This window comes from Neodiprion pinetum, chromosome 3 (assembly GCF_021155775.2).
Source record: "Neodiprion pinetum isolate iyNeoPine1 chromosome 3, iyNeoPine1.2, whole genome shotgun sequence".
NCBI classification, from domain to species: Eukaryota; Metazoa; Arthropoda; class Insecta; order Hymenoptera; family Diprionidae; genus Neodiprion; species Neodiprion pinetum.
In genome coordinates this window covers 4,666,873-4,681,782 of record NC_060234.1, presented here as the reverse complement: position 1 = coordinate 4,681,782, position 14,910 = coordinate 4,666,873, and the positions used below count along the sequence as shown (strand labels likewise).

Below are 14,910 nucleotides of genomic sequence, written 5' to 3'. Positions count from 1 at the left end.
TGTACATGTTTTTTTTTTTTTTCCAACATATATTTCCTACAATATTCTCTTTGACTCGACGAGCCGAAAATCCAGGCACGTGGAGCAGGAAGCACGAGGCTACTGACACACTCCAAGTTATAAATAATTTATTAGTTCAAGATCTCACCGATGTGATTCACCCCCTACGAGTTTGTTGAATAATAATAAATATATGACATTGGTCAAACTCATCCGCGGTTTAAAGGGGAGGAAAAAAAACTCGGCTTATTATTATTATTATTATTATTATTATTATTATTATCCTTGCCCCCGTGGTTTTTTTTATTTTTTTTTTCTTGTATTTACACCGTTTTTGAAATCGTATAAGAAAAAAAAAACTGTACAAAATGTACAAACAGGCAATTTTTGTAACACCGTACATTTTTTACATGATTATAATACGAAAATATGTTATATATTGTTTTGCGAAAAAATGAGCGATTTGCATAATAATTTTTGTAGGCGGGTTGATTTTTATTTATTTATTTTCGTTATCGTCATCTCTCGGTCTGCATGATTTGTTCCAACTTATTTGCGTTCAATCTGAAAACTCGCTGCGGTGAGTCAGAGTCAACTTCCTTCCTCGTCTCTGTGTGGATTTCTGCTTCAATTTACGGTCTGCTAGTCGAGTGACAGAGAGAGCGAGAGAGAGAGAGAGAGATTGTTGCGGTCAATTAATCGATCGCTTTTACAGTTTAATGACTCACTTGCGCTGCTTTATATTCTCTATGAATGCCCATTCAATTCCATGCTACATAGAATATATATAAATATATATATATATATGTGTAGTTTCAAGTCTGTAGTTTCATTAGCGATCTCATTTTTCTGCCCTATGGAGTGATGAAATTTGTTTTTTTTTTTCTTCCTCGAAAACTTGAATGCAAAAAAATGTTGCGAATTTTTTATTTTTTTTTTCTTCTCTTTGTGAAATCTGAATAATTTGAGGAAACGCAATTTTGTACGATGTATACTTTGTAATATTGTCACATCGCTGTATTTTTTTTTTACACATTTTTGACGAACGTTGAAATATTTTTGTGGTTTTCTTTCTTCTTTTTTTTTTTTTTGTATAATATACAAATGACTTAATATCTCTGTACAAGAATCTTATCGCTTACATGCAATCCGTTTTCTATTTCTTGTTTTGATTTTAAATCGAATTCGAAACAAAACATGTCGTTTGTTTATTTGTTTGTTTGTTTTTTTTTTTCTTTTCTTTCTTTTACTCAATAATAATAGCTCACATTAAGTAAGTAAATAATAATTTACTCAATAATAATAGTAGCTTGTACACAACGTGAAGCGAATTGCGAGATACGATCGTAATGATCGCTTACTAGTTACACATGTTAATTGATATGTTAGGAAAAATGAGTCGAAATCATTGATATATGGGTACCGGAGATCGTGTCTGATCTAAAAAAACAAAAAAAAAAAAAAAGAGAAAAAAAACCAACTCTCTGAAACAAACCTTAATTACATTAAAATATATTAATCAGTGAAATTGTAGATAATTTATCGATCTGCGATTTAACCGGACGCGAGATTTCAGCTTCGAGGAATCGATAAAAAAGAAGAATTGGAATAATACGAGATGCATAATTTATGCGTATGTAATTATATTACATTGTCCAATTTTTCTTTTTATCGATTCTTCGAAAGCGGTTTTTTTTTTTTTCCACCGGAAAACGTATTTCTCATGTTGGTTTAAAAAAAGTTATCCAGAAATGAATAACATATTCGGAAAGGTGTTAATTTTTCACAAAACTTTTACTTATTGTTTCGTAATTTATTTATTTATTTATTTTTTTTTCCGTTTTTTGCGAACGTCAAGTTGGACAAGCTTCAAACCTTGTGAACTTTTCTATCTTATTACACGCTACAAAGAGTGAAAATTTCAGACGTCAAGTTCATTTGTTGATAATTGCTGGCTCGGCCCATATATGTAAAACATTGTAAATATTTCCTATATATATATTTTTTTTTTTCAATCGTAATTCACGTATATTCGAGTAATTAGAAATAATATTTCGTACGATTCGATCACATTACAGTTGAGCAATAATTTCATAGCTGTTTAATTTACCGTATAATTTAAGTACGTCTTTTCACGTTCTCTATATTAACTTTACGCCGCCCTTTGTGCGAAATATTTTCATCGAGGGGTCGATATTATATACATAAAGTATTATCACACCTATTGCACGTAGATATTACGTAGAGGAAGCGGTCAATTGACCGTTTGAACAATAATTTTGCAACGGATTGTTATGACTATTATTATCATATTATTACTGTAATCGTCACCAACATTATCGTAGTCGAATTTGTGTAACACTTTATTTTTCTCGTTTATTTGTTTACGATCAACGATGTCCAATTAATTATTCAATACCGAGTAGTTGTATTAATTATAAAAATGTAAATTTATCAATTTTTAACACACGATATCAAAACCATTTGATATTCGGAGTTTCTTTTTTCATTATTATGTTTATAAATTGAGGAAAAAATTTGCCAAGAATATATATATATATATATATATATTTTTTTTTTTTTAATCTACAACAATGTTGTAATTATTCGGTTCTTTTCGAGCGTTGATTTACGGAGTAATTACGAACGAAAATTAATCGTAGAGACTTGTGTAACCGAGGCTTTAATTTTCGATTCCATCGGGACGAGTCCGCGTCACTTTTCTAATCATACGCACACATCGGGCGAACTTCCGGTCCCCCCCAAAACCGGGGCTCCGACCTCTGACTCTGTGTGTATTCGGTGTAACACAGAGATAAATAACGATAAGTGTTAGCCTGAAGGCAAACGAACGATGCCTTTCCGTGTACTCGGTTAGATATCGTCGTCATTGTCGAACCGGAAGTTTCACGCTTAATGCGAAATCGCGCAACGTATCTTTATTCCTTCCATCTTCCTTTTATTTCGCTTTTTTTTTTTTTTTCTCTCTTTCTCAAAAGCGTGGATTGCATTTTTGATACTCTTGAACCACCAATTCGTGTCGATTTACACGAAATTTATTTATACGTACGTATATAGTCGTTAAATATTTTCTTACACAATGAAAATAAAATTTAGGCACGCAGAAATATGAATCATTAATTAAAACGATCGATAGAAACAAATATCACTGATTAGTCAAATATTACAAGTAAATATTTATTACTTATTGTTGATGGAATTGAAATACAGATGTTATTGTGTTCGAATCGGGTATCATTTGTTGCTCGTTTTATATTGTCCTTTGTTATTATTTTTTTTTTTTTTTCTTCATCGCCTATTTGCATCTTTTAGTGGAGTAAACAAAATGAAAAAAAAAAATATATATATATATATATAAATAAATAAATACAAAATTGTTACATGAAGCTACATGGTACGTACATATGTACAAGTTATTATAGAATTTGTAAAACGACAATGTAAGATGATGGAGATTTTTTATTCGCACTTCGTTTCGATTGGTTGATAATAATACAACGTGAAAGTAATTCCTAAAATTATACGCCAGTTGAATGACTATTGATTATTTGATTCCCCGAACTGCATCAGCTTGCAGCTTAAAATATTGGAGTTTGGTAAATTTTTAACCGATCCGCATTGGTTTCCTAGAGTGGGATCGACGCCGCTTTATTTACGGGGTAGGTCTGATTTTAAAACATGCTTCGGACGAAAGTTGTTGTGTAAGAAGAAGGACAGTGGATGGGCATCCTAGTTTTAGGAAGGGTTTGTAACATTTTTAAAAAAAGAATGGTTGGGACGAAAAATCTGAAAAAAAAAAAAAATGGCGAGTGCTTTTTTTAGGTTGTAGAATCTTGTAAAAAATAATGAAGCAAATTGGCGGGGGTCAGGGAAAATGACCTCTCGGTTGGCATGGAATACCTCATATATATATATTGCACGTGTGTATGTTTGAGCTGGGTGACACGATTTACGTTAGCGAAGAAGAAGAAGCAGCGAGCTTGCAGGGCGCGCGTTATTTCAAGAATCAAAAAACAGCCGCGAGCCACGACGACGCGTCTTGTGTATTTTCAGAATCAGTCTGCAGGATCTGCTACACATTGTACTAACTGTACGAATGACATTAATCCGTACATACGGTAATCGAAGATCATCGAAAGAACCCCTTTTTTTGAAAATTTCCTTCTCACTCCCTTAGCCGTTGAAAATTATCCCTATCCTTTATCGTCAGAGAACTTTAATTGCCAGTCTTTTGTCGAAACATTTGTCTCGGCATTATTTTCACACAGCTGTTACATAATTATCTTCGTACCGCGATTTTTAATTTTTCAATTCGAGAAGTTTACGCGTCGATTTCATCGCGCGAATAATCTGCAACGCTGAATCGTGTCAATTTTTTTAATCTAAATTTGATAATATCGATTCTCTGAATTTTTGTATCTTTCTTTCTTTCTTCGATATTCGTCCCCACCCTTTTTGAATCGATTTATTTTTTTTTTTTTTTTATTACAATAAATTTAATAACCTTATGGTTGTACTAGTAATGAACAGCTGTATAAATTGGTTCGAAAAATTGCCGCCAGATGCTACTGTAATCCTGTTATATTCTCACGAGAGAAGAAGCTTTGCAGAAATATGGAAATTTCAATCGTCGTTACTCAACGTTGAGGATTATTTTTATTGTAAATGAAATTGACGAATTAAAAAAAATGTTATCCAATCATTTTGACGTGCGATATAATTTCTTCTTTTTTTTCTTTTTTCATCACATATAACGTACGCGTAATAACTTTGACATATAATATCCGGTTCGAAATTCTTTCCTCTTTTCTCGTTCTTATTTTTTCTTCCCCCTTGTCTCTTTTCCATCTTCTCTGTTTACTTGCGGACGGATAAAAATTTCGAAATCGTTCACGCGTACACGTCGAAGCATTTCTTCTCGTTTCGTAAAGGGAAGAAAAGGAACTCGGGACTCTCTTATGGAGGTTGTCTAAAAATAATTCCGTCAAGGAAGACTCGACGGCACAGCCAACATTGCTATATATATATATATATACATATATAAATGTATAAATGAAAGACTTATCCGTATTATATACAAGAAACCAAACCGATGCAGTTCGGTGATGGAGAAAATTACAGGCTCGCGTTGATCGTATCGTTGCAATGATTTTTTTCTTTTACATTTTTGGGAATGTCCGATGTTTCGACAAACCATAATTTCATAACTTATCGTTGACTAATTTTCAAAGTCCACCATATGAAATTGTAAAATGGTGACTAGGCTTCTGTTTTTATTTTTTTTTTTTTGTAACTTTGCCCTCGTAAAAAGAAAATATTATTATTTTTGCTAAAAAATTGTACGTCCGTGTTATAAGAATCTTTTGTTTTTTTTTTATTTATCTGTTTACATTCTTTTTGCAACACAAGTTCAACGAATATCGAATTCTAACGAAACAGATGAAGAAAAAAAAAGTTTTTCATAGTATTTTTTTTTTTTTTTTTTTTGTCAAATATCTTCACAAATTTATAAAGATTATATTATCTCCGAGTAAAGAAAATTAACGTAATTAAGAAATAAAAAATTCTAAGCTCGAATCGAAAAAACTTCCATTTATATACACCCATGTGTATGTTATACGATGTATAGTAGAATAGTATACGTGCACATGTGTGGGTGGGATTTAAGTGAGGACGGATTTATCCGAGCGTAGTGGAATTTCAATTGGAAATGCAAAGCGAGAAAGGAATTAAAGAGCTTAAAGCTTATTCGAATCGCATCGGATCGCTTTATCCATTCAGCTATACGGCAAAGTATCAAATCCAATTGAAACTAGAGAATATGATCCGTCTTCGAATTGCGCTATAATCGAGTTAAAGTTGAAATTCACGCCGCCGCGCCGCCACGTTTTTTTTTTTCAATTTTGCATCGGCTGTGATGTATTTTTGAACAAAAAAAAATGTTTTCTACTTTTCGTTAGGTAACTTTTCATACTTATTTGCGCTTATTTTCTTTTTTTCTTTTTTTGTTTTTTTTTTACCTTTTTTTTTTTAAGGAAATTATTTCAATTAGTTTTCTAGCTGTTAAAATTTTTTGTTTTTGCTTCTGTTTTCTACCTTCTCTCTACTTTTTGACCGAATATATCACAATATTTATTGGATTATATACGGCTTCTCACGTTTTAAAAAAGGCTTGCTGCAATTTCAACGCGCCTGTCTTTCTGTAACGCATAATGCATTATATATAACACACATAGGAGTTTCCAAAAAGAAAAAGTTCAAAGACTGCGTTTCATAGTCGCTTCTCCATGGCGAGCTCGACTTTCGATCGATATTCCTTGTTCTCGTCTATCTCACCCCCCCCTCCCCTCCTTTTTTTTTTTTTCTTCTATTTTTCATTTCCTAGTTTCTCGTGTATTTTTTCTTCCTTTCGAGTAATTTTTTTTTTTTCTCTCTTTCCCTTCTTCACTCTCCTCATGCTTTGAAGGGGGGGTAAAAATATATCGAAGCGAGAATTAACAGGAGACGGAAGCCGTGGGTAGTTTTCTGCCCTCCCTTGATTCTCGAATTACGCATTAAAGAAAAACTCGATAGAAGCGCTGCAGCCACGCCGCATTTTCACCTTATATATATATATCTTATTCCGTCGCACATGTATACGCACAAATATTCTACGCTCTGTATAAACGTTTGTGAAGATGAAAAAAACAAAAAAAAAAAAAAGCCACGAACCGACCTAATTCTACAACTGCCGGTTATCACACGTAACGCGATAACAGGAATAATTCTTACGTTTCTAATAATGGTAAAAGTTGTCGCAATTTTTACTTGTACGCTTTTTATATCCCCTTTCAACCTTTATTCAATATTCAACTTTTTCACATCTGTCATGTAACTCGAAATGAAATTTTTTATTTATTTACCTTGTTTTTTTGCTTTTTTAAACATAACGAAAAACGAAGCAACTGATGTTGATTCTTAAAAGTACACATATAAATTCGAGTGAAGTGATTTTTTTTTTTTTTTATCCAAATTTGATAATACTTAGCAATCTGATCGCGCCGTATCGTTTTTTTTTTTTTCCCGTCGTTTAGTAAGCTTATGTTCCTCTTTTCGTCGTAAAACGTGCATTCTCAACTTTGTTGTTGTTATTATTATTATCATCGTTGTTATTGTTGTTGTTGTTATTATTACCTTGTAGCGACGTACAAGATAACTTTTTTTTTTCCCCCACTTCGTACTTCTTCTAAATTCTAAGAGCTTGCGGGAAGCCGAACCCCGTTTGGGGTTAATTACAGTTTAATGAATGACAAGTGGCACTTCCAACCACAAGCCTCGCAGATATTTAATAACGTCTGTCGTGCAGACGATGACTAAAACCGCCGGTGTTGTAATATGTTAGATCTAAAGATGAAAACGGCGGTTTCATTATACCGATAACCGTGCGATTATATGTTACGATTGTTTTTTCCCAACGAATGAGTAATTTCATGCGAAACCGAACAACGTCCGACTCTCAAACATTTCCGATATCGTTTGAAAGAAAAGTTTTTTTTTATTTTTTCTTATCCGTTTGTCGCAACAACGAAACGGTGCTCTGGATTTTTTTATGTTTTTATGTTGTTTTTTTTTTTATTTTCAATCGAACCGCTCGGTTACTTCCAAATATTCAAACGCGATTTTGAGGGGGATCTTTTTTTTTAATTTTCCAAAAAAAAAATAAAATTGTCAATAATTTTGTCTTCGATTCCAAATATTACACGATGGGCCGATTATCATTTTTATTTTTTTTTTTTTCCCAACCCATCTTTTTTCAGCGCTTTGAAAAGTTTCACGCTCTCCCGAAACTTTGCGCGAACGGTCGTGAAGTTTGTCGAAAAATTTTCACAACTTTTACTTTTCACTTTGAACAATTTTGCACTGGCTGTTATTTTTTTTTTTTTTTTTTTCATCTTCATTTTCATCAAGTTCAAACACACGAGGAAGTCGTTGCAGATTTTACATTTCCTTGAACATTTCATATCGTCAGGATTTGAAGCGTGATTAACGCGGTAAACTTGGTTGCGGAAATGAAATTATTACCATGATTCACGTTGAGAAGGATTCATAATTTATTATTTCTCGCGAATTCACAATACGTCATACTGCACTGTATATTATAAACATCGGAGTGTCTCAAATCAGGCATTTCACAATGTAAAACGAGATTGATTTTTTTTCACAATTATGTTTCCGTCAGACACATTGGATGTGTAAAAAATTGCAACAAATTGAAAAAATACGTCTTACGCAACACTAAAAATCCAAACCGGTTACGTCTCGTAATATTCTATATATATATATGTATGTATGCATGTATGTATGTATGATTGACTGCATTTATTATTATTATTGTTATGATTATTATTGTTATCAATGAAAATATCGAGAAGAATAATTTATTGTTATGCAAATAAATTCGTCATCCCTCATCATTTGTCGCGTGTCTCTGCCGATTGTGTCAACAATTAATTGTCTTTATTACATATATATGTATATGGGCTATTCCGCGTCAACCGGATCAGTCATCTCTCAGATATTTTTTTAATTTGGCATGTGGATTGTGTGGGACGAGTTAGATTTTTGTGCCAAAGCGCGAATCTCATAATGCAAAATTCGATTTTTTATTAACAATAACAAATTAGACTCCCATTTTTTTCAAAAATTCATAACTTCGGCAAAAAATTAGATACAATATATTTTTTTTTTTCAAATTACGCGGAAAGCTCCATAGAATTTAAAAAAAAATACGAAATGGTAAAAACAAGTTGTTATCAATTGTTTATTTAACAATTAATTTTTCAAAGATTTTCAAAACAGTGACTGACACGATCAAAAAATTTTTTTAAAATTCTGACATGTTCCTTGAACTGTACTACAACCTGTGAATTAATTCCAGAGGGGTGTTTTTCTTCGTTTTCGAGTAAAAAATCATTAAAGGTGTCGATGCGCATGAAATTGCGGCCCGCCGAGTCTCTACGTAATGGCGGGCGGCCGGTTGCCGTCCACCGCTACACCGCGGTGGCGTCGCAGCGTTATTTTAGAGTCATTTTCACGATGTAGGACATGATTGAAGAATCTGAAAAAAATACTGTACCTTCACAAGGCCTGCTCAAAGCGATAAGTGAAGTTTCAAGAATGTGTTTTTATTTTAAAATAAGTAGCAAGTTATGTAATTATTATCATTTATGTGCACTCTCATGGTGTGTAACCGTTATTTTGAATCTCTGTAATAAAAAAACGGTGAAAAACACATTCCTGAAACTTCACTTATCGCTTTGAGCAGGCCTTGTGAAGGTACAGTATTTTTTTCAGATTCTTCAATCATGTCCTACATCGTGAAAATGACTCTAAAATAACGCTGCGACGCCACCGCGGTGTAGCGGTGGACGGCAACCGGCCGCCCGCCATGACGTAGAGACTCGGCGGGCCGCAATTTCATGCGCATCGACACCTTTAATGATTTTTTACTCGAAAACGAAGAAAAACACCCCTCTGGAATTAATTCACAGGTTGTAGTACAGTTCAAGGAACATGTCAGAATTTTAAAAAAATTTTTTGATCGTGTCAGTCACTGTTTTGAAAATCTTTGAAAAATTAATTGTTAAATAAACAATTGATAACAACTTGTTTTTACCATTTCGTATTTTTTTTTAAATTCTATGGAGCTTTCCGCGTAATTTGAAAAAAAAAAATATATTGTATCTAATTTTTTGCCGAAGTTATGAATTTTTGAAAAAAATGGGAGTCTAATTTGTTATTGTTAATAAAAAATCGAATTTTGCATTATGAGATTCGCGCTTTGGCACAAAAATCTAACTCGTCCCACACAATCCACATGCCAAATTAAAAAAATATCTGAGAGATGACTGATCCGGTTGACGCGGAATAGCCCATATATATATATACGTTCAATAATTTTCTCACTACAGAGCCAAAGTAACTGGATGCAGAGATTCTGAAGAGAAAAAATTACACAATAAATGAAATAAAAGAAATAAATAAATGCATATTTGATAGCCTGATAATATATAAATTATAGACCGATTGAATTGTATTACAAATGTTCTTGAATATACGTACATACGTATTATTTTCCTATCGGGGAAAACTTTGTTTTCAACAATCTCGAATCGATTTGGCAAAAATTATTTTCCACGTACGCCGGGTAATATGCAGATCGTTTGTTATAAATTTGATTTTTAAATATTTGAAACTGCATCTTTCATATGTACCTATGTAAATTTTACAATTTTACAATTTTACAATTTTACGAACGTTTGATAAATATATTGAATTTTTTTTTTTTTCGTCGTTTTCGTAATTTTATCAAACTGTCGTAATCGTGACTCGACGTGTTTTATACGTGCGGAAATATGAACATTTATTTTTTAAACAAATTACATCGTTATAGTCATTCGTCACGTATAGAATAATATAATCATTCGCGTAATGTGAAAATTGTTTAAAAATTGTTTATATAACACGCATTAAACCCGAGGCGTGCTGCTGCTGCTGCTGGCTGAATCGTATTTTCTTCTTCGTGACTTTCGCGACGCGAGTTTGCCTTGTTGAGATAAAGCCGCTGCTTCCTAATACGGCGTCTTCTGCGTCATGGCGGCTGCTACACCGGTTCCTTAAGTCGATGTGAGAATTGCTAATTTTTCACAACCGTTGCCGTTTGAAAGAATCCTTCAAAATTTAACAGAACAAAAAAGAAGAAAAGAAAAATAAGAGAACGAAAGGAAATGAAAAAAGAATACAATTTACGGAAAGTGACGGAGAGGAAAAAATAAAGAACAATTTCAAGGTGTAACATTGTATAATGTGTATACATATAACGTAATTGCAAATGTTTTATTTTATTTTATTTTTTTCCTTATCCGATATTATAATCTCATTTTCAAGCCGCAGAGTTTTGGTTTTGCATTGTCAGTTGAAACAGCGTAACGATTACGTTACAACGATTGTTGTATTAAATAAATGCAGAGAAATTAATTATTGAACATCATTTTGTTTATTTATTTTTTTTTTTTTCGCGATTCTTCGTTTAAATTAGAATTGGATGATCGTTGTAACAAATACTTCTATGATTAATATAAATTACCTGATTCGCTCTATCAATATATATAATACCTTTCATTCTTTACAACGTCTGTTTTTAATCGACTAATTTACATTAATACTGCAGCTGACGAACGATTGGCATTTATGATTAATTATTTTTGAAATGTACTGGTTATACAAGTGTTTTTAATATCTCAATATTACATAACAACATTATATATAAAACCGACGACTCGATATTCCGAAATGTAAGATTTCGAAAATTCAAGTTACGACAGCTAGCAAAATTTCGAAAAACAAACTTTCGACAAAGCAATATTCCGAATATTAAAATATGTATCTTTAGTTTACTAGACGAGTGGGTTTAAAAAATGAAAAAAAAAAAACCCGTAAATCAGAATGACCAGGATTCCGAACGTAAAACTATCGAAAATCACAAAACGAATTGAGATGAAAGTGGGTAAAATTTCACCAAGCCAGAAATTTACAATACCGAAAATCTTGGATAATTCGGAATTTCGATGTTTGACATTTAAAAATTTTCTCACACTCGCACTTTCGGAACTTTCGTTTCTTCACTTGAAATTTGAAATTTACCCTTCTAACAAATCATCTTTAAATTCGTAATCCCAACCTCGCCCCGAGACGCGGATCTTAAATTATTCCTTGCATATTATACACAATATTACGCACTTAAAGCTGATTCAGCTGCACGTGCAGAAGACCGTTTGATAATACATTCGTATCATGCCTATGTGTAATATAATATAATGGTTATCCATCCTCACACCATGATGACGTCGTTGGTCGTGGAGGCGGATCTTCAGGTTTCCCATGCATATCCTGATTAAACATCTGCGCGACATCGCTCGCTCATCTTCTTCTCATTTTCTTATTCTCACTCCTTCCTCTCTTTCGGAGACTCGCTGATGGATGCGTTTTTATTTTTTGAACCCCCCCCCCCCCCCCCCCCCTCCACAAAAAAAAAAGAAAAAAGAAATCGGGTAAAAGAAGAAAATTCGGTGTGTTTAAAAAAATTTCCCCGCATCTTTTTTTCCGTGCTCGTTTCTCTGTTTAAAAAAAAAAAAAAAAATTTTACGTCGATTCTTTTTTTAATCCGAGGAAAAAATAAAAAGAAAAGAAAAGTTCCCGAGAAGCAAAATTCCAGAAGCGGCAAATTTTGATCTCGGATGATTTTTTCGATTTCTTTCTCTTCCCTCATTCGGAATCGGTACAATTGTTTGAATACGCGTCTTTCCTTGATTACTGTTTATTTTTTGTTATCAATCGGTATTGAAGAAGAATCGTCGTTTATACCTTGCAATTGTTACACGTACACGATGCGTCGGTTGGTCCAGTTGAACCAGATCAACGATCCTGAAATGAAATTTGATTTTAAGACCTCGCGTTTTTGAAGGCTACGTCCGTTTGAGGGATTTCAATTTTTTAATGAAGGTGTCTCGAGGAAGGAGAAAAAAATCGCGTCTCGAGACTGGTTTTATTGAAATAATCTGGAGGAAAGAAATCCGTGTCTTCTTCAGGTCTGATACCGTACCGAAAACAAAATTATTGACGAATAAAATCTCACGGTGTAAGTAAAAAAGATCGAAAAAAAAAAATAAAAATCTATACGCACCGCGGCTTTGGCTATCCTTGGAAAAGGAAATACAGTTTTTGAGAATATGTAGAAATGAAACCGCTCCCTTTAAAAATCAATATCAATATTTACAATTCCTGGAGCAAAATTTTGATGAAAATCAAAAATCGTGATATAGTCAGACGTTGGTTGAAGTTCGCATGTAATTCCCCATATATATACATACATATATATATATGTATAAAATGTATCCTATCCAATTCTATGCGATATGAATAATTCACGGACAAAGAAGGAAACTCGTTAAAAGTTTCCTTCCTGTGGTTTTTTCTTTTTTTCCTTTTTTTTTCCTTCTATCCTTCGTCGAGCCGCGAAGACGTTGGTTTTACCATTATTGCCTTGCTTTTTTTTTTTTCTTTTCTTCTTTTCTTCTATTCTTCCTCGTTTTCTTTCGTATCTCACTTTTCACGCGACTTTTTCTACTCCTTCACTCGCGTACGGATAAACCTTAGATGCAGTTACGTTGCAGTTGGTATATAATATAATAAAGGCGTAGTATTGCGTATCTAACCACACTTGTAAGGGCAGCAATTCTCAGTCTTCTTCAGATCTAATCAGTCGACGCTCCCAAACGCACCGACTGAAAACAAACACACAATAATTCTTCACCCGTGTTTGTATATATATATGTATATACATTGCACACAAACACACGCACATTACATGATACATGGCATCTGTAAACTTATCTCGGAGTCCTCTTTCACGTATGTACGTGCAGTGAGAATAGGATTTAAAATCACGTCGCTTTCCGTTTCCTATCTCTTTTCCATATCGTTGAAATTGTACGTTAAAAATCACGCCGATTGACAAATTATTTACATTTAAAAAGATGGTGTACCAGTTTTTTTTTTTGTTTTTTTGTTTTTTTTCTCTCGTTCGTCACACGGCGACGTATAATTGGAATATCATGAAAAATATTTAACAATATGTATGTATACGTATAATTTGACACGTTTTTTTTTTTTTCCTACCTGTTGCAGAACCCTCGTTGGATTTCACCAGTCATTCCGTTATCCATCCAAAATTATTTCACGCTAGAACCAAACGAGAGATATTTTCAACCAAAGAAAACGTGAGTATAACAATAATAATAATAATAATAATAATAATAATAACTGTCATTATTACTGTTATTCAACTGCACAAATTTTTAACGTATTCATCGAACGAATTCATTTCTCTTTTTTTGTTATTTTCCTCTCGTCATGTCGGCAATAGTGAAAGAAGTATAACATTTTTTACTATGTACGAACTATATTGTATCGACCGAAAACCCCGCCATCTATAATCCGACATTGACAGAGTAGCGGAATGAGTGGAAAAAAAAAATAAAAAATTGAAAAAAAAAAACAAACGACGTTCAGTTACGATTTTTTATTCATTTTATTTTATTTATTTTTTTTATTCTGACCATAAAATTCTTTGAACAACGCGAATTAATGGTATAATTGTACGCATTGCATTGTCGTACTCGCCTAAGAAATTTTACAATGTTACACACGTACGTATGCGTTTGAAATAAAAATTCATCCCTTTATCCACATACGAAGAGTTCACCTTATCTTATATCTTCGTTCACTTTACTTCTTCTCTATCCTCTCTCCTTTGTCGTTTCTTATATTAATACAGAACACAGAAATTCCACCAAGCCTCGAATAAATTATGCAATATTGTCTTATCATTACAATATCTTGAATATGAGTATGTTTGTCGTGTAAACAATTTGGGTAAATCCGAACGATTTTTTTTTTTTTACATATTCATTCTCCGCTCCCTGCTTCTTTCAATCCTGAAATGTCTGACTTCTGCTAATTTACGTACAATAATAATAATAATAATAACAACAACAATAATGGTAATAATAGTAGTCATAACAATGATAATAATATACCTAAGCGAGAATTTTTCGCATTGTTTTTAGACGTCACTTTTATACAACGCAGACTTTGATCGACCTTGTTATAAAATTCCCGGGCAGTTGGGACATTTTTTTTTTTTTTTCTTCTGATCTCACTTCTCATTGATCGTCGATAAGGATGAAAGAAAAGAAATTTACAGTTGATAACATGAAACTTGATATTACTTTGCATTTCGGTTACAGTAATTACGCATTTATCGTTAATTGCAAGCTTTCGTGGTTTCGT

At 32.9% G+C, this 14,910-nt stretch overlaps 1 protein-coding gene across 1 annotated transcript in view; it reads left to right on the top strand.

The window, feature by feature from the left end:
• Positions 1-14,910, top strand: part of Meltrin (meltrin) — a 48,385-nt gene that overhangs the window by 11,133 nt on the left and 22,342 nt on the right. The window contains exon 2 of the mRNA XM_046619339.2: positions 13,747-13,838. Coding sequence (XP_046475295.1) covers positions 13,747-13,838 — 92 coding nt within the window. The remainder of the gene's footprint in view (positions 1-13,746; positions 13,839-14,910) is intronic.